The following is a 20,441-nucleotide window of genomic DNA, read 5'->3' as shown; positions in this document are numbered from 1 at the left end:
GTGTCCGAGGCCTGTTTGTTCTGGAGCAGTGTTGTCCCCCTGGCTCAAGAGGTCCGCTGGGGCTCAGAGGATGTGCTGACACTGCAGCCACGGCCTTCGGCAGACCCAGTTATCCCCCAGTGGTGGCTGCCGGGTTGATGGGAAGAAGAGCAAAGCAGTGACTAGGAGGGGCACGGGAAAAAGTGCCTCTTTTCTTCCCTGGGAAAAGCAGCAGTGTAGCCGTGCAGGCAGAAAAGATTCCCTGGGGTGAAAAAAGGGGAGAAAAATAATCTTTGTCACCAGTTGGGATGATCCAGGGCCCAGCGCTGGGAAGGCGCCCGGCCGGACACCCAGGGTGCCGCAGGGCGGGGCAGCCCTGCCGTCCGCTGCCTCCCCCGTATGCCGGCGGCATTCCCGCGCTGGGGCTGGGGTCGGGGCGAGCGCTGCCGCCCGTGCGGCCTCAGGCCTCCCGCCGGGAAGACCAACGCCGCCCGCCGCCCCGTGCAGCCTCGGCTGGAAGCGCGTCCCGCAAGTCTGACGCCCGGCCCGGGGGCAGGCGGCGGGGCGGAGCCCCGGGCTGCGGGCCCGGGAGCGGCGGTGGGCGGCTCCGCTCGCCATTGGCCGGTGCGGTGGGAGGGACTCCAGGGGGGGTTGCCGATTGGCTGGCACGGAGCCGGTGCCCTTCAGTCCCGCCTCCCGGGCCGCGCGTGTCCCGGAAGCGGAAGCGGCGGCGCGGCGCGGCCATGGCGCGGGACAAGCAGCCGGAGGCGGCGGCGGAGGCGGAGGGAACTCCTGAGCGTTCCTACCGGGAGCAGCTCGACTTCCTGAACCCCATCGCCCAGCCGCTCGCCTCCCGCAAGCTGACGCGCAAGCTCTACAAGTGCATCAGGAAAGGTTTAGCCGTGGTACCGGGGCCGGGGCTTGGGGAGGCCGGGCCGGGCGAGACCGCGTCGTGGCGGCGCAGCCCCTCACGATGCGCTTCTCTTGCAGCGGCCAAGCACAAGCAGATCCGCCGCGGCGTGAAGGAGGTCCAGAAGTTCATCAACAAGGGCGAGAAGGGGTAAGCGCGGCCTGGGCCCCACCGCCCCGGCGCGGCCCAGCCCAGCCCCGCCGCTGACACGGGCTCTCCCCGCAGGATCACGGTGCTGGCGGGCGACACGCTGCCTATCGATGTGTACTGCCACATCCCCATCATGTGCGAGGACAGGAGCCTGCCCTACGCGTACGTCCCTTCCAAATCGGTAAGGGGCTGGGGCTGCGCAGCTGGAGGGAACCAGCCGCGGTGAGAAGGAGCCCGGTGGGCAGCAGCCGGCCCGTGCCGTGCCGGGAGCCGTGCCGGGGAGGCGCGGAGCTGGTGATTGAGCAAATCACCCGGTGCTTGTGCGTGGTCAGGGCACGAGCGAGACAAGTGATCACGGCACGAATGTGGAATTGTTGCACGGTGGGACTGCAGAACCCTTTGCCATGATGGAGTTCCGGCAGCAGCCGGGGACGGAGCTCTCCAGGGCAGGGCCAGGATGCAGTTTACCCACTTGGTTGTGAGCTGGGACCTGGCTGCTTAAAGAAATAAGGCACTGGCCGGGGTGCGGTGGTGGTGGGACATCTTCGCCTTCGTAGACTGGAAGTTAGGGGGGACTGGTGCCTTTGTGACTTCACCGTCGGTGCAAGCAGCTCTGCAGACCCTGGCGCCCTGCTCTGGGGAAGGAGTACAGCGCGTGAGGCAGGTGCCAGCCCAGTGCTTTGCTGCCAGGGTGTGGGAAACAAACTGGGAAAAGGGTTCTTAAACCCAGAATGAGTCCAGAGGGCTTGAGGGGCAGGCAGAGGCATCTTCCCTGAACTATACCCGGGCGTGAAGCGTGTTGGCTGGGTGCCGAGCCTCCCCTCCCGGGGAGACCCAGTGACCCCCAGCCTCCCCCACAGCCTCACTCTGTTTCCGCAGGACCTGGGAGCTGCAGCCGGCTCGAAGCGCCCGACCTGCGTGATCATGATCAAGCCGCACGAGGAGTACCAGGAGACCTACGATGAGTGCTTGGAAGAGGTGGAGGCCCTTCCCCTGCCGCTGTGACGAGCCGGGGACAGGCTATGCCTGCGGGGCCGTGGCGGGTCGTCGTCACCCTGCCCGGGGGGCTGCGCACCCGTTTGTGGGGACGCTGCACCGGGGGGGCGGTGAATAAAGCTGTCTGTGGGGTTCATAGGACGCGGTGCCGGCGCTCCGTACGGGGGAGCGGGTGGCGGGGCCGGGAGCGAGGGCCGGGGCAGCCCCGGGCCGGCGGGGGCGGACCGGCACGGCCGGGGACCGCCGGGCCGCCAGGGGGCGCCCGCGGTGTGTGTCCGTCCGAACGGGCGGGGCGGGTCAAACCATTCCGCGGGGGGGGAGGGGGGGTGTGTGTTTGTGTCCTCTGCCTGGATCACACCATCCCCGAGGCGCGGGGGGAGGCGTGTCACGGCGGCAGCGCCCCGGGAGCCCGCCCGCCCCCGCGGGGCCCCGGCCCTGCCCTGACTCAGCCCGCTGCGGCGCCTCAACCGGTTGTGCCGCCGGCCTCGGGCCGCCTCCCTCCCCGGCGCGGCGGGCGGGGGGACCCCTGAGCGAGGCGGCCCCGCCGCCCCCTCCCCGGCGCGGCGCACGCCCCCGTTGCGGGGCTGACCCGCGGTCCCCACCACCGCGCTGGAAGAAAGCAAAGGCAGCGGCAGAAGAATGAAATCCGGGTTATTGCAGGAAAAGCCGAGGAGAGCTGGGCCGGGCACAGCCTACGCGTGGCTCCGCTGCTACAGGCATGGAGCAGGGCTTCCAGCACCTCTCGACCTGGTCTCCCCGAGCACTGGCCCAGTTCCTCAGCTACCCCTTAACCCACCCTGGGAGGGGTGATGTGGGAACAGCCCAGCCCCTCCCCATCTTGGAGAACATCTCAGCCCACAGGCCCCAGTCCTCTTTCCCCTCCCCAAAGGCATTCCAGTGCAGCAGGGCACCACATTCCCAGGCACTCACCCCTCTCAAGGGCTCCCTGCAGGGAAGCTGCATTACCCACTCTCCATTGCAGAGCAGCCTCGATACTGGTGACGTGGAAAGCCCCTACAGAGGTGCTGGGGCAGCTGCCGTGCCTCTCCCCACCCCAGCGGTACCGGCAGTTGTCAGGCTTTCATCCTCTGCATTCCCAGTGGCACCAACACAGACCAGCACAGGGCACTGCCAGCTCCAGGACCCTGCTGACAGGGCAGCCACTGCGAGCAGCAGCTGGAACCCCACAGCAAGGCAGTGAGGTTGGGGGACAGGGCTTGAGCCTCTCCTTAGCAGGACATTAAGTTACTGGGTTGTAAGGGAACAGAGGCAGCAGAGCAGGAGGGACAGGGAACGTCTCACAGGGCGCTTGGTTTCTACCCCCATGGCAGAAGGAATCAGAGGGCAAACACTCCTGGAGTCACAGCACGGGGCACATGCAAGACCCCGATCCTGGCACAGATGACCCCACCCTCTCCAGACAACCCCCCCAGAAGGGCCTGAAGCACTGCAAGAAGGAAAAGCTCCTTTGTTGCAATCAGTCCTTCTCCCCAGGGCAGTGCCGAGTGGGCGGTCCTTGTGCAGACCCTGAGATCGTCCCATTGCAGCAGCAAGAGACCTTCCCTCTTCACAGTCTTGCCAGCATCCCACCACTCAGATCTTTGAGGACTCCACCCGCTCAATCCACGGCGAGTCGGCCCCGACGTCCCTGGGCTCCGACCGCAGCTGCCGCAGCTCCCGCTCCAGCACCTGGCTCCGGTGGTACATCTCCATGTAGCTGGCCTGGAGCTCCCGCTGGTACCGCAGCACCTTCTCCTTCTCCTCCTGCCAGGTTTTCCTCTCCATCTCAAAGTTCACAGCCTGCAGCTGGCCCTGGCGCCGCTCCCGCAGCAGCTCTGCCCACAGCCACTCCACCTGCCGCTCCAGGGGCTCCGCCGTGTCACTGTGAAGGCCCCGACACTTGGAGTCATCGGTTTCGCAGCCAGGGAAGTCCTGGCATGCTGGCATGGGGTCATCACCCAGTGGCAGCGAGGCACCGGGCTCTGGGGGGTTCTGGAAGGAGTCTGCCAGTTGTGCCAGCTGGGAGTCCCTGGCCTGGACCTCCGCCTTGGCCTCCCGCAGCTGCGTCTTCAGGCTGAAGATCTCACCCAGCTTCTGAGCCATCTCCTCCTGGGTGTCCCGGAGCTGTTGCTTCAGCAGGGAGATCTCCGCTGCCTTCTGGCACACCTGCAGGGCACACATAAACGGTGAGGAAGGGCTGGAGGCGAAAGACCCCAGGGGTGGCAGCACTCCAAGTTGTCACCACAGCAGCCCTGGGAGACCATGAGCATCACACCTGGCTTGTCCTTCCCCAGTTGGTGGCCATGAGTGACACCAGAGCAGGGAACTGCTGCGCCCATCCTGGCTCCACGACCAGGAGGGCAGCAACAGGGAGGGAAGGAAGGGGACTCACCTCCCACTTGGTCTCCTCCAGCTTAGGGCTGACGCGCTCGCCCTGGGGCTGTCGGAGCTTGGGCTCCTCGCACTGGCACTGCTGCATGCTCAACTCCTCCTGCAGCCGCTTCTTCTCCTGCTGTGCCTTGTAGAGCTGCAGCTGCAGCGCCCGCTGCCCGCGCTGCGCCTGCTGCGTCACCTGCTGCAGCCTGGCCATGTACATCTGCTTCAGATCCTCCAGCTCGTCCAGCCACAGCCGTTGCTTGTCCTCAAACACCTGCCAGCACAGATGGACACTGGTGAGGGTCTGTAGCCTGCCCCTGCGCAGGGCAGCCCCAGGGAGGGATCCCTGAAGGTCCTGTGATGCTGGGACCTCCTGCGCTTGGACATTCCCAGCCCACTGCCACCACAGCAGGACATTAGCTCCTTCACAGCTCCCTCCACTCAGGCACCGTGGCCCCACACCCCTGCCTGGGGTACCCAGCAGCAGCCCCAGCACCACGGCTCACCTGCGTGAAGGGGTCTTCGGTCTCGCTAAGGCTCCTCTTGAGCTGCCGCAGCTCTCCTCCCGTCTCCTGCAGCCGGTCCTCCAGCTGCTTCACTGCATCCTCCAGCGAGTAGGTGAACTCGTAGGGTGGTGGGGGCTCCCCGGGGCTCTGCAGCCGGCTCAGCGTGGCCATGCTTTTGCAGGATAGGGGTGCCTTCTCGGGGGCCAGGGGGTCCCTGGGGCTCCGGGAGACCCTGTCCAAGGAGCCTCCAATGTGGTTGATGTGGCCCATGGAGGCACTGAACTGGCTCTGGGCAGGCTTGAGGCGGGAGCCGTAGGAAGGGAAGCTCTGGATGGAGTTGTGGCTGGAGTCGGAGGCCTCATCCAAGCTGATGGCGTGGAGCAGGTGGGTGCGGAGCGGGCCGTGCTGCGGGGCTGCCGTGCTGCTCTGCGACAGCAGCGTGTGAAGGCTCCCGTTGCTCTTGGACAGCTTCTGCCCCTTGGACGAGGACAGGCCCTGCATGGAGACTAGCCCCTTCCCAGCCACTGCCTTGAAAGCCGAAGGCCTGATACGGCACTGAAAAACAAGAGTGGGGTCAGGATGAGCACAACAGTGCCCACCAGCACACACAGGCACCCAGAGCCAGGGAGAACCCACTCGCTCCCAGTCCCATATCCTTGGATGTCCTCAAAACCCCACATCCCATCCTGGGTATGGATTGCTCTGCTCCAGCCCCATCCTCTTGCAGAGGTATTTCAGGGCCCACCACAGCACTCACAGCCTCACCTTGTCGAAGCGGCCCCTCTCGGGCAGGGAGCTCTTGGAGAAGTCGGCTCCGCGGTGATGCTCGCGGGAGCAGCGCTCAGGGGACCGGTTCTCGCGGTCGCTTTCATAGTCCCGCTTGTAGCAGGCGCCCGGCGCCTGGTGCTTCCGCTCTGACCGCGTCTCCTTCTTGGCCCCATGCAGGTAGCCAAAGAGCTCACGCTGGCTCGGCCCCTTCCGCAGCAAGCCGTCGGGCTGCCGAAGTCCCCGCGAGCCTCCCAGCGGGGCCCGCAGCTCCAGAGGGGACAGATCCTGCTTCTCTACCAGGCTGCCCACGCTGCCCATGCTGCCGACGACGCCAGCAGGCTCTGAGGAGAGGTAGGTGCCAAGGACGCGGGTGTCGGGCTCACAGGTCACAGGACCCTGTGCTGCTGCCATGGAGAATTAAAGAAAAGCCCGGTACCAGCACTGCCGAAGGAGAGACAAAGTCAGCAACGCCAGCCACCTGGGACTGCAAACCCCTCAGCTCCCCACTTTCCCAGCTGACCCCAAGGACCGACCAGGGCTCCTGGTGCTGGCAGGGACCTGCCAGATCCTGGGCAGCTCCCCGGGGGACACGGGAGCCGAGCGAGCAGGGTGCCGGCCCGCAGCATGCATCGGGCAAGCCTCGGCGGGGCAGGGGCTCCCCGCTGCCGCCCCCTCCATGGCGGAGCGCCTCCCTCCCACACCCAGCCCCACCTCCCGCCCGCGGCCGGGGCCGCCACCAAAACAGGCACCTGCCGCCCAGCCAGGCGGGCGAGTTCGGGAGCCGGCAGCACCTGCCTGGGCCTGGCGCCAGCTCCAGCCCAGCGGCACTGAGCCACCCCACCGGGATCTCCCGGTCTGGGCACCCTCCGGAGACCTTCCCAAAACGACCCTGGGGATGCCCAGTCCTGGGCTCATTGGCTCAGCCTCCCCAGGGTGCGCAGGGGACGGGCACCGCTCCTGCCCCATGGGGAGCCTTCTCGCACAGCACAGGCTCCCACGCCACGCAGGGCGAGTTCCCAAGCCCTCCCCGTGGCCCTGCTCCATCCGCAGGCGCTCCCACCCCAAAGCCGGGCAGGGACGAGGTGGCCTGGCCACAGCCCAGCTGCCGTGTGCGTGCGGGGGACCCCGTGGCCGGACACGGTGGGAGGGCGGCGGGAAGAGGCAGGATGCAGATGGGACAATGCAGCTTCCTGCGCAGGTGGCCAGGGGAGGAAAGACACGAGGACGCCTTCGGCCTCGGCTCCAGCTTCCCAGCGCCGGGGAGGGGTATGATGGCCCTCGCAGCCCTTCGCGGGCAGCGCTGGCAGAGGGGACACAGTGAGCGTGGCAGGGGCACGGCAGAGCCCCCCTTCACGGCTCCCAGCCTCGCCGAGGGCTCGCGGGCCGGGTTACACCCAGGAAGCTGCCTGGTTCTCAGCACCACGCGCCGGGTAAACAAAACACCCCGCTTTTAATTGCTGCCACACACAAACCTGTCTGACAGCTCCCAGCCTGCGCTGTCACCTCCCTCCGCGAGCCCAGCACCTGCTCCGGGCACCGGCACCCCACGAAGGGCAGCAGGGATGGACCCTCTGGGAGGATCCGGGCTGGTTGTGGTGCCACCGGGTGCGCGCAGGGACGGGGGACATGGATGTCCCCATGGGAGGAAGCTCGCAGCATCCAGCCCCCGGCACCGGGGCATCCGCCGGGAGCAGCGCGGCCAAGCCCCGCAGCGGCTCCTCCCGGCACAAGCAGCCGAGGAAGTAGGTCAGATTGTGGGAGGTTTGGGAAGCGCCGGGGGAGCCCGAAGGTGTCCTGCCTGCGGCGGGAAGGGTGCCACCCCCCAGGCGGCAAAACACCGGTCTGGCCAGCCTGGCTCCTTCCCAGGGTGGCGGATGAGATCCGGTCCCAACCCCAGCCGTGCCCCCATTGAGCCCTCCCCGGGCAGGATACGGGCACAAATCCTTTCCCATCCCCTCCAGGAGTGAACCGGGGGGGCTGCGGGGAGGCGCGGGGACGGGGGGGGTGCTGCGGGAAGGCGGGCGCGGGGTTGCCCCGCGCCCGCCTTCCCGCAGCACCCCCCCCCCTCCCCGCGCCTCCCCGCAGCCCCCACCGAGCCCGGCCGGAATTTCCGGCCCGGAGAAGGCGGAGGGGGAGGTCGGTCCCCGGGGCCAGGCCCAACCGAGCGCGCTGCAGCCCGGGACAAAGCACCGCACGGCGGAGAGCATCGGGGAAGCGGGACGGGGAGGGGGGGCCGCACCGGGCCCGCACTCACCATGCCGGCGGCGCTCCGATCCCGCTCGGCTCCTCTCCCCGCTCCTTCCCTCGCCGCGTTTGAACGCGCCCCTCGGCTGCGGCCGCGCCGGCAGCGGGGCGGAGCCGGCACCGTCAAATCGCGGCGCGGAGGCGGGCGGCGGCGGCACGGCGGGGCGGGGCGGGAGGAGGAGGACGACGACGACGACGAGGACGAGGAAGGGGGACGGTCCGGCTGTACCCACCGGCGGGGCGGGGCTGGGGCGGGCTGGCTGCGGGCAGCGCCGAGCGCCCCTTGCGCAAACCCCCAGCGCGGGAAGACCCTCGCAAACTCCTCAGCTACAGCCCCGGGACCGGCAGCAGCGGCTCCAGTCGCCAGCCGGCCCCCGGTGACCCTCACCGTGGCGGGGGGGCTGGTAGGAGCAGGACATATCGCCCACCCTGGGCACGGGCTGGGCCTCTGGGGCAGGGAGAAGCGTTTTGCTCAGCCTCTTTGGCTGCATCAAGCCCCCGCGGAGGGGAGAGGGGGGTCGGCTTCGCTGGACACTGTCTGCAGCCTCTTCTTGCAGGACATCCCCGTGTCCCCCCCACCACTGCACCCACGGGTGGGCCGGAGCTGCCGGAGGTGCCTGTGCTGCACAGCTCATTCCATGGGGGGATGGAGTACCCTTGGGGGTTGCCACCTGCCCCAACGTGAGGCCTGGCGCTGGAGAGATACGACATGCTTCATCCCTCCGAATGTGCCTTGCCACGTCCTGGCCGGGAAGCGGTTTTGTCACTCACCACCTCTGCAGCATGCCAGGCGCAGGGATCCCAGCATGGAGCAGACCTGGTCACTGGGCACCCCAGCCACCTTGGGGAGCAGGACGCCTGCAGCAGCCCCTGCTCTGCCCCCACGGCAGCCTGTGCACGGCCCCCACCTCACCCCAAGGAGAGATCGCACCCGCACCATCCCCGGCCTGGGTTTCGGGATGCGTGCATCCGGCGTGTTCGCACATTGGGGCTCCACTCGCTGCCAGCTCCCCCCACCGCACACCAGAGTCCTCAAGCTGTGCTGCCAGTGCTCACCCACACACACACACTGTCCCCAGTCCCTGCTCGCCAGGCTCACATGCTCACATTATCCTCGGTGCGGTGCCAAGGCACGCAACCGCTCCCTCCATCCCTGATCTCCCTGTTCCCCGCGGCTCCTGTTCACCACCCAGCTGCACACCGGAGCAGCAGCACACACACTTGAATATGGGGGCCCTTCTCAACAGTGCCGTTTCCCAACCTACTGGCACCAGGAATGCACCTGCGATGCCCTGGCCCTCTGCCCAGAGCTCAGTCACGCATGGGGCACCCCCAGCAGCCCGTGGGCCGCTGGGTCCCTGCCAGAGGGACAGACATCCCGCTGGGCCTCAGGGCAGGTCGCGGTGATGCCAGGCTGACTTCAGTGGGTGCTGCTCACAGCCGCACCCCTCCCTCCTGTCTGCCCCGTTTCCTGCTGCCACATCTCTGCTGCGGGCTGCACTTCCCGAGCACATCTCCCTGGGATGGCAGCTCCCGCAGGGCCCCAGACCTCAGCCCTGCCCAGGACACACCAGCGGCCAGGGATGCCCTGTTGCCTGGGCAGAAACGCTCTTGTCTTCAGTCAGCTTTTCTCCAGCCCCCTCTCTCTGCTCGTCTCAGCTCCCTGGTCCCCCTGCCATCATGATGCTACAGGAATTTCATGCAGCTGCCAGCAAAATGCTCTGGGCACCGCCCGGTTTAAAACAACCCGGCAATAAAAGGCAGCTGATGGCAGTGCCCGCTGCAGCCTCCGCACGGCCTCGCTGGCAGCAATTTGGGCCCCAGAAGGAGGGTTGCAAAGGGGCAGGGCTTGGACTCCATGGCTCTCTCTGCCCCCGAGCATCCTGACCCCTTCCTCAGGGTTGCTGAGAGCATAGGAACGCTGGGAGACCTCCGGCTCAGCTCTGTGGGGCTCCCGGGACAGCAGGCAGGGTATTACCCACCTGCAGAAAGGCGATGGGGAAAAACCTTGTGCCATCCTGCTGGGCCGTTGCTAATAACGAAGTGCGTGGGGTGGGGAACAGAGCCGAGCGACCTCCAAGTCACATTCAGGGCTATAAAAGGAAGCCGCGTCTCCAGCACGGTGCCTTTTTCACAAAAGCAACCAGAGGATGAGGGGGCTGCGAGCGGAGCTGAGAATTAGCTGCCAGGCAGCGGGAGAGGAGCCTTTAGCGCTGAGCGAAGTGCGAGGTGCACATATGCTCTGTGTTTCTGCACATCTACGTCTTTATGAAACCTGCCCAAAACTGTGTCATCTATTTCGAACAGCGCAGACAAATACTTTGATCTGCCTCCGCCGGCCCTGGCTGCGGTTCGGGCTCCGGTAAGTGGCTGGCATACAAGTGGCCAATCCCAAAACTTGTGCGATGGAGAGACAGGAGCGGGACTGCTGGGCTGACATGTCCCCCTGGCCAACCACAGCGAGGGACATGACAGGACCTGGGAACATCTCTGGACACCTCGGACCACTGTGTGCCCAAGCCCACCTGCAATATTCGTGCCAGATACCAGTGCTGCTATGGGGCTGCTGGGCTGGAGAAGCTATTGGGAGCTCTTGGGCAGCACTTCCCCACATCGCCCTGGGGCGAGGACAGTCCCTGAGCTGGGGAGGAGCACGCGCTGGGCCTGCCTGTGCCTTGGATGATGCAAAGCAGCATGGCCAGATCCTCACTGCCCTGCAACACCACCTCGACTCCTTCCTCAGGAGGCAGCCACCCTCGCATCCCAGTCCGCAGGGCTCCAGACTCCTCACCCAGCTCCAGAGCAGCATGGAGAGCAGACGGTTCCAGATCTCTCCAGATGCCCCACCGCATTGCCCCTACGCAGTACACAACCCCCACACTTGGCTCTGATGCTTTTGCTTCCCTAATCCCAGCGCTCCTCCCCGGAGGTGCCATGTCCCCAGGGCCGCTTGGCTTCCCAGGACAGCAACGGCTTCTGTCTGGGGACGTCTGCAGGCACCCAGGAAAGCAACCACTCCGGGAACTGCCAAGAAGGGGTATGAGGACAGAAGGGGGCCAGGAAACACGGAGGGCCTGGTGCCAGTGCTGGTGACGGGGCTGAACGGAGGGGTACTGGCTGTCTGGCTGCATTTGCCCAGCCTGAGGAGGCAGCAGCATCCAAAACACATGCCAAGACCCCAGAGCCAGCACAGTGCAGTCCCACACGTGGCACTATCCATGAGCCAGCCCCAGCACTCTCCGCTCTGGAGCAGCACAGCACCATTTCACCCAGCAGCCCAAGCAGGCAGCCAGGCCAGGCTGGTGATGGAGGAGAGGAGCTCAGTGCTGGCAGGGGTCTGCCTTCAGAGCCGGCGGGCATTTCTGCCACCCCTTAGCAGATCAGCATGAGTAACAGCATCCTAGAGGTCACAGCACCTTTTGCTCCCAGCACGCACAGACACGCGGCCCACCTGCCCCTCCTGTCCGGATCTACACATCCTGCCTCCCAGCAAAAGGTGCTGGTGTGGCTGATTTCTACCAAACCCAAACAACGGGCAGCCCCCAGTGCCTTTCCTCACCCATTGGGACCTTCCCAGCTTCCCCACCTCCTGGGTCCAGGGCTGCAGAGCACCCAGGCACGTTCCCAGCAGCCAGAGCCTCCTTATCCTCCTCCTGTCTCCTGTCCCGGGCGCTCTCCCAGCACACAGCATCAGTGCTTCTGCTGCCTCCCACAGGCTGCTCTTGCTCTGACAGCAGCAGGTCCCCAAATCACTGCACAGGTTGGGCTCCTGGGGACCCAGGGTTTCCAGGGAGCCTCTGCCCCGTCACTTCCTGCTCACCAGCACTCCAAGGCTGACACAGCCCTTTGCCCGGGCACCTTCCCCAAGGCATTCACTGACCCAGACAACCCACATCCACAGTGAGGGGCTTGAGCCCACAGCAGAGGAAGCTCTTGTTCCCTTGTCTCAGGTTGGTTAGGGGGGACTGTCCTAATCCCTGCACTTCACTCACACCATCACTCCAGCTCCACCAGTGCTGTGGTGAGCCTGGCAGCCAGTCCTTCCTAAGACACTTCATACAGGGCCAGAACAGATGCCAGTTCCCCTCAGTGCTGCTACGGGGACATCAGATTCTCCAACCCCGCAAGAAAGGGCTGAGGCAGCACATGCCACAGAAGGCAGGCACGGAAGGCACAGCTGAGCCAGAATTCTCCTCCTTTCTCCACAGAGAGAAGTCCTGTGCTACCTCAACTGCTGACATGCAACAGAGCTGCGGATGCTGGGACTCGGGGCATGGCTCAACCACAACTGCGTCCTGCAATGAAGCGACCACAGCACAGCCCTGGGGGTACCTGGCAGCTGAAACACAGGCACCATCTCACTCGGAGCCCATTTCAGACCAGCTTGGCCTCCGAACCAAAGCAGGTTGCCTGTCCAGACAGCACAGGTGGGGCCAAGTCAGAAACGGATTGAAGAGAGTGAGGTGAAGGGAGCAGGAAAAAGGAGTAGTGCAACGCGGCCCAGGGCATTCACAACTCACAGGTGCCCTGATAGTTTTTTATTGTCCTCTGAACTGAGTGGCAGCTCAGCCATGTCCAATGCAGGAAAACCATCTCCTGCACCTGCCCTGGGAGACAGCACCAGCATCTGCAACGACGCCACGGAGTCCTGCTCTCAGCCTCTTTTGTTGGTCCTACCAAAGCCCCGTTCTCAGCCTTTTCTGTTCCTCTGCATCTCGCCAGCACCGCCATGCTCATCCACTGCAAAAGTCCTGCCTGCTCCAAGCAGCTCGGCAGCAGCCCCGGCATCTTGGCGCAAGCACAGCGCACACGACTGGCACACAGGAGATGGCTCAGCCAAATGTGCACCAAGGGGTCTCACTTGTGTCACAGTCCAGCAAGATATTAAGGACGGTGCAAGGGGCTCCTGCCACACTCAGAGCTGTCCGTGACTCGATTCGGTACCTCACGTTGTTCAGACCTCCCTCTCGATCCACCTTAAACTGTTCCTGAGGAAGAGAAAGACCATTCAGCCCACACTGGCTTCCAGTGGAGGAGGAAGCACCTAGTGCCCAGGAGAGAGTGCAGAGCTGGCAGCAGAGGACACGAGCAAGGAGGGCTTAGAGCATGTGGTGATCACAACCCACATCTCCAGTGGTTCTCCTCAACCAGATGGAGCTCTCACCTGCTTCTGCGCCGCGATACGCTTCTGGTCTCTCTTCCTCCAGGCTGGGTCATGCAGGTGCTGGAAAGTCTCATATCCAGTCGTGATTCCAGAGGGACGGCGAACCTGAAAGGTGAGCAAAGCTTCTGTAAGGCTACTGGAAAACCTGCTGTGCCTGCTACTGGAAATGGGGAGCGCAGAAGGGCTGCCTTCCCCAGGTCCTGGCCTGGACGGCTACAGCCAGGGGCCAGGTGGGAGACAAGAAGGGCAATTTCAACCTAAGAAGTCGTGGAGCACCCCTCACCTGGAGACCGGCTCCTTTGATACGTCGATAAAACTCATCGTCCTCCCGTCCCCAGCCCCAGAAGCGGTTGGACATGCCATTGCACTGAAATGAGAGGGGCATTGTACCGGCCGAGCTCTGGTCCAGCACAACTCCACACGCCACAGAAGAGCAGACACCAGCATCACAAGCCCTGAGCACCAGCACAGCCTTCCCTCTCCTGCCCCTGCCCCATTCAGGCAGCATCCTCTGTCCCCAAACCATTTTGACTCCTTTCACTCCTTCCCAAGCGTGGAGCACAAAATGTACAACGGTTCACCAAGGCAAAGTCATGGCCCCAGCCCCAGGCTGGCTGGGATGTCCCACCCACGCGCTCACCATCTCGTAGTGTTGCTTGGTGAGCAGCAGGATGCCGCCCACGTAGGTCTTATAGTGGTAGAGCGGGTGCAGCTCTGGGGATGCCACGTGGAAGGGCCCTGCCTCAGGGAAGCTGTAGTCCAGCTGCTCGTTGAGGGGCAGGAGATCGACGTCGTGCATCGCAATGTAGTCCGTGTCGTTGCCGCTCTCCAGGAAGCCCACGTTGATCAGGGACGCCCTGTTAAACCTGCCGCAGGACCAGGGACTCTCAGTGCCACGTCCAGCAGCTGCCAACCCTTCACATCTGTCTCCTGTGCTCCTCAATGCTAAAAGTTCGACTGGTCCCCAAACGGGGACACGCAGACACGGCGTTCCCTGCCTTCACAGCACCAGGTGCCACTGCTGCCCATCCTGAAACTGCACCCCTGCTTCTCCCTACACGCTGAGCCTGATGCCAATGCACAAGGGTTTGGGCACTGAATACCCCAAGAGGCTACAGCGAGCCCTGTCCCGCCCGGGGCCAGCTGGGGAGCTCCACAGCACCCACCGGCACTGCAGGCAGGTACCGGACAGTGAGCAAGGGGTCAGCAACTGCATTTCCAAACACCATACGGTTATTCCTTTGAATTTCAGGGCCCCTAGATGTTTGTGGCCATGGCCCTGCAACAGTGGGGAGAAAGCTGTAATATCTGGGGGTAGATAATTCTCTACCCCCAGAGAGAAGCAAAATACTGCTTTGTCCTTCTATAAGCTCTGGAGTGAGTGAATCTGGGCAGAACATCATGACTGCCTGCTGTCCGGGCCCTACGTTTCCCCACGCTGTCAGAGGCGAGTAGGAGGCCCTTTCAGCGTGGACAGAGTTTCAGAGAAGGGCCCCGTCGCTCCCTTTGCTTGCTGCGGGCAGAGGAGAGACGCTACCTGAAATGATCCACCTGGTTGAGGATGAAGATGCGATGGCGGATCCTCTTCTTGCTCAGGAAGCGGTGCATGTAGGGCACGAAGGCCAGCAGCTCCTCGAAGCGCTCCCGGAAGGGGACGAGCAGCGCCAGGCGGTGGGGACCCCACGACGGATCGTCTTCCGCCGGCAGGAGCGGCGCCTGGGGCGGGCAGGGCTGGCGGGGAGCCCCCCGGCTCTGCCCGCCGCCGGGGACCGGCCCCTCGCCCGCGCAGCTGAGCTGCAGCCAGAGCAGCGAGGCGAAGCCCAGCAGCAGCGCCAGGAAGAACAGCGGGAGGACGGAGAACCTGCCGGGCAGCAGACCCAGGAGCGGCGGGGACCTGCGGCACAGCGGGGAGGGGTGTCAGCCGCCGGCGGGGACCCCGAGCCGCCCCCCCGCCCCGCCCCGCCCCGCCCGGTGCGGCCCCGCTCACCCGCCGCCGCGCAGGCGGAGCGCGGCCCTGCGGCGGGCCGGGCCCATGGCGCTCGGCCGGCCCCGCCGCGGGACACGCTGGCTGCGCCCGCCGCTCCCCCCGCCCGGAAACGCGGCGCGGCGGTTCCCCCGCTCCGCCCCGCTCCCTTCCGCCCGGCGGGGCGGGCCGAGGGCGGGCCCGGCCGAGGGCGGGCCCGGGGGTACACACCCCCCCACCGCCGCCCCTCCTCCGGGCACCGCACCGGAAACCTCCGGGACACCTCCTCTTCCTCGGCGTCCCCCGCCACGAGCCTCCGGGAAACACGCCCCGTCCCCACTTTCCCTGGGACCCTCCCCGGGGACAACCCACCACCAAGGTGGGACCCCCCCAGGGGCAACAACACTCCCCCCAGCGCAGCCCCAACACCCACGGACCCCCCGCGAGCTGCTCCATTACCGCAGTCCCCCCCTCCCGTCTCTCTCAGCACCCCCAGGGATTCCCACCTCCCTCCAAGCAGAATCCCCCCCGGGGATTCCCACCTCCCTCCAAGCAGAGCCCCCCCTCTCCCACCCCAGACAGAGCCAGAGCCACAAGTGGTGTCAATCCTTTAATGACCCACTCCCCCCACAGCCCCCTTACATTCCTGCCCACTGCCACTCACCCCCCCGCCACAGGCGGCACAGCAGGTCCTGTCTGGCACGGGGAGCACTGGAAAAACGGGAGCACCCTCCAGGCTCCCGCACTGCAGCCCTGGGGGCCCCAGCAGGCATCGCCCCCCTCGGTCCAACCCACCGGATGCCGAGGGCTGGGCAGGGGTTACAGCCAGACAGACAGATAAGAAAATACTTCTGATATTTCTCAGAAACAGCTTTTAGAAACCACAGTTTTTACAACTCCCCATAGAAAAGAGGGGTTTGGGCACAGGCCACAGCCCAGGTCCTCAGCTAGTAGAAACGCTTGTTCCGCTCCTGGCGTTTCTGGAAGACCACAGCTCCCACCACGGCACAGACGATAATGCCCAGCAGCGCACAGAGGAGGAGCAGGAACACCTTCCAGCCCGTCAGAGGCCCGCTTCGGAAATTCCCCGTCGGGTCATCCACATTGTCTGCAAGGATAAGAACAGCTACAGAGACCAACCCAGGAGACCTTGGCTCCTGCAGGGTGTCACGGGGAGTCACAGCCCTGACACCTCTGAAGAGGCCTTTAAGAGTTCAGCCCTGCCATCCCAGTCCTCCACCGGAGGTTTCTGGAGGCCAGAGGCTCACCTTTGGGTGATTTAAGGAGGCTGACGCTAGGCTCAATCTTGGTCCAGTCAACGCTCTCATCTTCTACAGGATGCTCTACCATGAGCTGGAATAGCTTCATCGAGATAATGTCATGATTGTCTAGGAAACAACCATCAGCACCAAACACTGTCAGAGGCCTTGAGAGATGTCCACATGCCAGAGCACCCCTAGGACCACACTTTGCCAGGTCCAAGCTTCCCTCCCTCTCAAACCACTCTCACCCCCCCCCGTTATCACACAGCAATTTGAGACGCTCCTTAGCTCTCAGGTGCCTCCCTTCCCAGGCCACGGGTCCCTACCCAACAGGGATTCAAGACTTTAACAACTCAGGGGAAAGAAGCCATCAAAGCCATCCAATGCATCCATAGCACTATATTCCAGGGTCCAAACAGCAGGCATTCCTGCAAGCAAAGCCTCCTCTCACCAGACAAATCTCCAGTGCCAGCAGAAGCACCGAAGAAGTAGCCAGTTGGCAGCTGCACCCCTGCAATGTCAATGCAGTTCTTCCATTCGTTCTTGTCTTCCACATCGGTCATCACCTGTAAGACCAGGGGAGCGTCACACCAAGAACACATGCTGCCATCCCACCCACACGCAGCTCTTCTGGAGCTGGAGGCGCAGGTGGCCAAGCCTGGAAAACCATCCAGGTCACCTACTACTGACACAGCAACACCTGCCCCTCAGCACTGCCCCGTCTAACATGCGAGAGACACCCTGCAGAACACATCTCACCGTCAGGCGGCCTCGGGAGTACCGAATTGCCAGGAAAGTGTCGTGGTTCTGGTTCCGAAGGTCAGCGGTGCACCCCGCCAGCTCTGTCCAGCGCCCGTCCTTGCTGTGGTCGTATGTCAGGGAGCCGTTGTTCACCATCGCAGAGATGTAGGGGAACACGCGCTGCAGGGAGGAGAGAGCCGTTGCTTTCAGTCTGCAGGAGCCTTTGAGCTGCAGACCAAGAGCCGCCGCCCTCTGCCTGGTCAGAAACCTCAGCGAGACACGGCGACAGAGCCACAGTTCTGCTGCAGTCGGGTACGGAGGGTAGAGCAATGAAATCAAGGCTCATTTTCTACACAAAGCTGCTTCTAAACTGAGCGTGAGTTTGTTCTGGCTAAAGCAGGGCAGCCATTTCTGACCTTCTGTACCCTCTAAGCCCACACCACACTGCATGGCCAGAGCAGTGAGACTGCCCCAGACTTGCAGAGAAAGCACCAGACAGGAAACGTAAGAACAGAGCACAGGATTCGGAACAGGAAGAAATCTTTCTTGAGCAGCTTAACCACACTCAGGGCTTTGTAGTCAATAGATTACATACACCAGGAAAGGCCATCTGGAGGCAAGAACTCACCTCCCAGCAAGCATCAAGACAACAGAGGGACTGAGTCATTTCCAGGTGCTTTACGACTTAAGTGACATGTTTTGGGTGTCACAGATCTCACTAGGACAGGTATGTTTTCTGACTGCGCCATAACAACATCCAGGAATATGGAGCAGGAGAGAAGAAAAGGACCAGTAGCCCCCATGGGACTGCTCTGTATTTCAGCCACAGGGAATTCTGGAGCAAAAAGCCAGCCCAGGAGTTTCTCTTTTAGAGACATTCGGGTTGGTAACAGAATAAGGCTAGAAACAGTGTGAAACAATCAAACAAAGCACAGAGAAGTTCAGGAAATGACACTCAGGATGAATGTACTTTCAAATGAATTTCTCTAACTACTTAATAGGTAGTGCACTGTTTACAACACGTCTGTGTCGCCCTCTCATGCAGAGGGGAAAAGGCCTTGGAAACATCTGTGTAGCCAACAACAGAAGGAGCAAGGATCTTATCTCCATTAGTGCACGTACAAACTCTCCCATTTACCAGCTCCCATGACAGGAAGAGCAGCCCACTCCCACATAAGGACTTCTCCTTTATCCAGGCATGAGCACAAAGCCGTGAGGAACGGCCTCCTTGGCACTGAACAAGCTTCTTGAACTACTCACCTCTGTCACTTCATCATTGGGATATGTATCAAGGAAGATAGCCAGTCCGTGGAAGTTGTCCTTGCTGCCAAAGACAGGACCTGGAACAGGACAGAACACAGAGAACTGAAGGCTTTCAGAAGGAATTTGTGCTTAGAGACTTCCAGTGAAAACAGCTGCAGGAGCTGTTTATTGCCAGGCAGATGACTGAGGGTGCCCATTCCCAGGGCAGCACGCACAGGACACACCACCCCGATCCACTGAAACCAGAGAGGAGCTCAAATGTCCTCCCTGGTGAGAAACCTTCCAGGACAGGGGCAACTCCCTGAGCTGCTCCGGGGCACGTGCGAGTGCTGACAAGGCCTCAGCCCAGTTGGGCAGCCCTCGGCTGCATGCCATACCTGGCACCAGGCGCTCCTGCGTGTACCACAGGGCCAGGCCGTCCCCGTGCAGGTTCTTCTTGCCGGCTCCATGGATCTTGAAGTGGACGTGGAGCTCCCAGTCCTTGAGGAAGCAGGGCTGTGCGGAGAGATGGCCCAGCGGCGTCAGGGCAAGCGGCTCCCCAGGCCCCCGCCGATCTCGCCCCGGCGGTCTCCCCCCGTGCTCTCACCACGCGGTTCCAGATGGAGCCCTCCCGGCTGCGCTCGTCGGGCGTCAGGCGGACGTACTGGCTCGTGACCATCGTGCTGCCCTGGAAGTCCCACAGCGGCATCGCGGCAGAGCCCGCGCCTGCAACGGGCGGAGAGCGCGGCTCAGCCCGGACCGCCGCGGGGCACCCGCCCCGTCCCGCCCCGTCCGACCCCGCGCTCACCTTGATACGGCTTCATCAGCGAGTGCTCCCGCTTCAGGTGCTCGCTGTTACCGTCCGTGAGCTCGGCGAGCGCCGGGCACGGCCCGGCCACCGCCAACAGCAGCGCCGCCGCGACCAGCAACCCGCCCGCACCCGCCGCCATCCTCTACTTCCTCCTTCCGGCGCCCCGCTCCCGCCCCCGGCCCCGCTCGGGAACGGCAGCTCGCGCCGCCAATCAGAAGCTCCCACACCATCTCTTTCCCGCCTCCTCGGAGAAACGTCACTCCTGCCCGCGTATGGCAGTGAATGGGCGGGGCCAGAGGCAGCACGCAGCTCCCGCCGTGCTTTGGGCGGGCGGGAGGGAGGGAGGGAGGAGGAGAGGCAGATTCCCTCCCGGCGCGCACTGCGCGGGCGCGGAGGCGCGCAGCATGCCGGGAGCTGTAGTCCACGCCTCCCTCTTCGTGCGAGTCACGTGACGCGCCCCGGCGGCGCGGACGCGGCGGTCCCCGGCGGCCTGTTGCCATGGCAGCGCCGCGCAAGATGGCGCCGGGCGGTCGGCACAAGGCCCGGCCCGGGTGTCCCGGCCCCGGGAGTGGCCGCAGCCCGGGGCCCTGCCGGGCTGCAGGGCGGCGGGGCAGCGGGCAGCACTGCCCCAGCGCCGCGGGAAGGACCGGCCGAGGCAGCGCGGAGGTCACCGGCAGTTTTATTGGGGGCCGCGGGGCCGCCTGCGGGCGGGCAGGGCCGCAACCCACGGCCTGGCGCAGCAGAAGGCCCCCGGCCTCGCCGCAGCGTGGCTCCCACCCATCCCCAGAGGCGCGAGTGCTTGGCCACGGTGGCTGTGGTGGCTGGGGAGTCGCATCTTCCAGCCCTCGGGGTGGGCACCTTCAGCCGGGCAGCAGGAGCCTCAGCTCGGGGGTGTTGAGGGCAACGCGCTGCCTGGGCACTCCTGCAGAGCCGCCTCGCTCGGCGGCACGCGTAGCGTGGTGCAGCCGCGGCTGTCGCCAGGCAGGGAAACCCCCGCGTTGGTGGCAGCCTGGCCAGGTCCTGTCCGTGTCTGTGCGCTCGTCATACGTTCCGTGCGCGTGCGGGAGCTCCTCTGGCCGGTGAAGGATGCTGAACCGAGGCCTTGCCGAGCCGGCTGCCATGGCAGGGGCAGCAGCAGCAGCAGTCACATCCTACAGGAATGTGGAGGAATACACAGCATTCGGCTGGCTGTGTGTGCTGTGTCAGAAAGCGTAGCCCGTGCTGCTGTGGGGTGCTCAGTGTGACCTGGGTAGTGTGTGCATTGCAGCAGACTCTGTAGGGTGTGCCAGTAGCATTGATGGACCAGTCCGGAGCAAGTTCTCATTCTGG

At 64.3% G+C, this 20,441-nt stretch overlaps 4 protein-coding genes across 4 annotated transcripts; 1 reads left to right on the top strand and 3 right to left on the bottom strand.

Moving 5' to 3' along the window:
* Window positions 1–719: 719 nt before the first annotated feature.
* Window positions 720–2,152, top strand: NHP2 (NHP2 ribonucleoprotein). The gene is made up of 4 exons (XM_086621677.1): window positions 720–873; window positions 970–1,039; window positions 1,115–1,220; window positions 1,919–2,152. Exons 1-4 carry the CDS (start codon window positions 723–725, stop codon window positions 2,042–2,044), a joined length of 453 nt encoding a protein of 150 aa, XP_086477803.1. The 5' UTR covers window positions 720–722; the 3' UTR covers window positions 2,045–2,152.
* Window positions 2,153–3,628: 1,476 nt separating this feature from the next.
* N4BP3 (NEDD4 binding protein 3) lies at window positions 3,629–6,096 on the bottom strand. The gene is made up of 4 exons (XM_086621689.1): window positions 5,683–6,096; window positions 4,918–5,472; window positions 4,428–4,685; window positions 3,629–4,201 (listed from the first exon to the last, which is right to left on the bottom strand). Exons 1-4 carry the CDS (start codon window positions 6,094–6,096, stop codon window positions 3,629–3,631), a joined length of 1,800 nt encoding a protein of 599 aa, XP_086477815.1.
* A 6,448-nt stretch (window positions 6,097–12,544) lies between these two features.
* On the bottom strand, window positions 12,545–15,127 carry B4GALT7 (beta-1,4-galactosyltransferase 7). Its single transcript, XM_086621680.1, has 6 exons — window positions 15,081–15,127; window positions 14,631–14,987; window positions 13,734–13,959; window positions 13,377–13,460; window positions 13,094–13,198; window positions 12,545–12,917 (listed from the first exon to the last, which is right to left on the bottom strand). Exons 1-6 carry the CDS (start codon window positions 15,125–15,127, stop codon window positions 12,762–12,764), a joined length of 975 nt encoding a protein of 324 aa, XP_086477806.1. The 3' UTR covers window positions 12,545–12,761.
* Window positions 15,128–15,894: 767 nt separating this feature from the next.
* LMAN2 (lectin, mannose binding 2) lies at window positions 15,895–19,251 on the bottom strand. Its single transcript, XM_086621496.1, has 8 exons — window positions 19,110–19,251; window positions 18,909–19,027; window positions 18,700–18,817; window positions 18,320–18,399; window positions 17,078–17,239; window positions 16,770–16,884; window positions 16,325–16,444; window positions 15,895–16,164 (listed from the first exon to the last, which is right to left on the bottom strand). Exons 1-8 carry the CDS (start codon window positions 19,249–19,251, stop codon window positions 16,004–16,006), a joined length of 1,017 nt encoding a protein of 338 aa, XP_086477622.1. The 3' UTR covers window positions 15,895–16,003.
* Window positions 19,252–20,441: the final 1,190 nt, after the last annotated feature.

The sequence above is a fragment of the Tauraco erythrolophus genome, chromosome 16 (genome assembly GCF_009769465.1).
Source record: "Tauraco erythrolophus isolate bTauEry1 chromosome 16, bTauEry1.pri, whole genome shotgun sequence".
Lineage (NCBI taxonomy): Eukaryota > Metazoa > Chordata > Aves > Musophagiformes > Musophagidae > Tauraco > Tauraco erythrolophus.
Note: the sequence above shows the minus strand (reverse complement) of the source record. Positions and strands in the feature narration are given on the sequence as shown.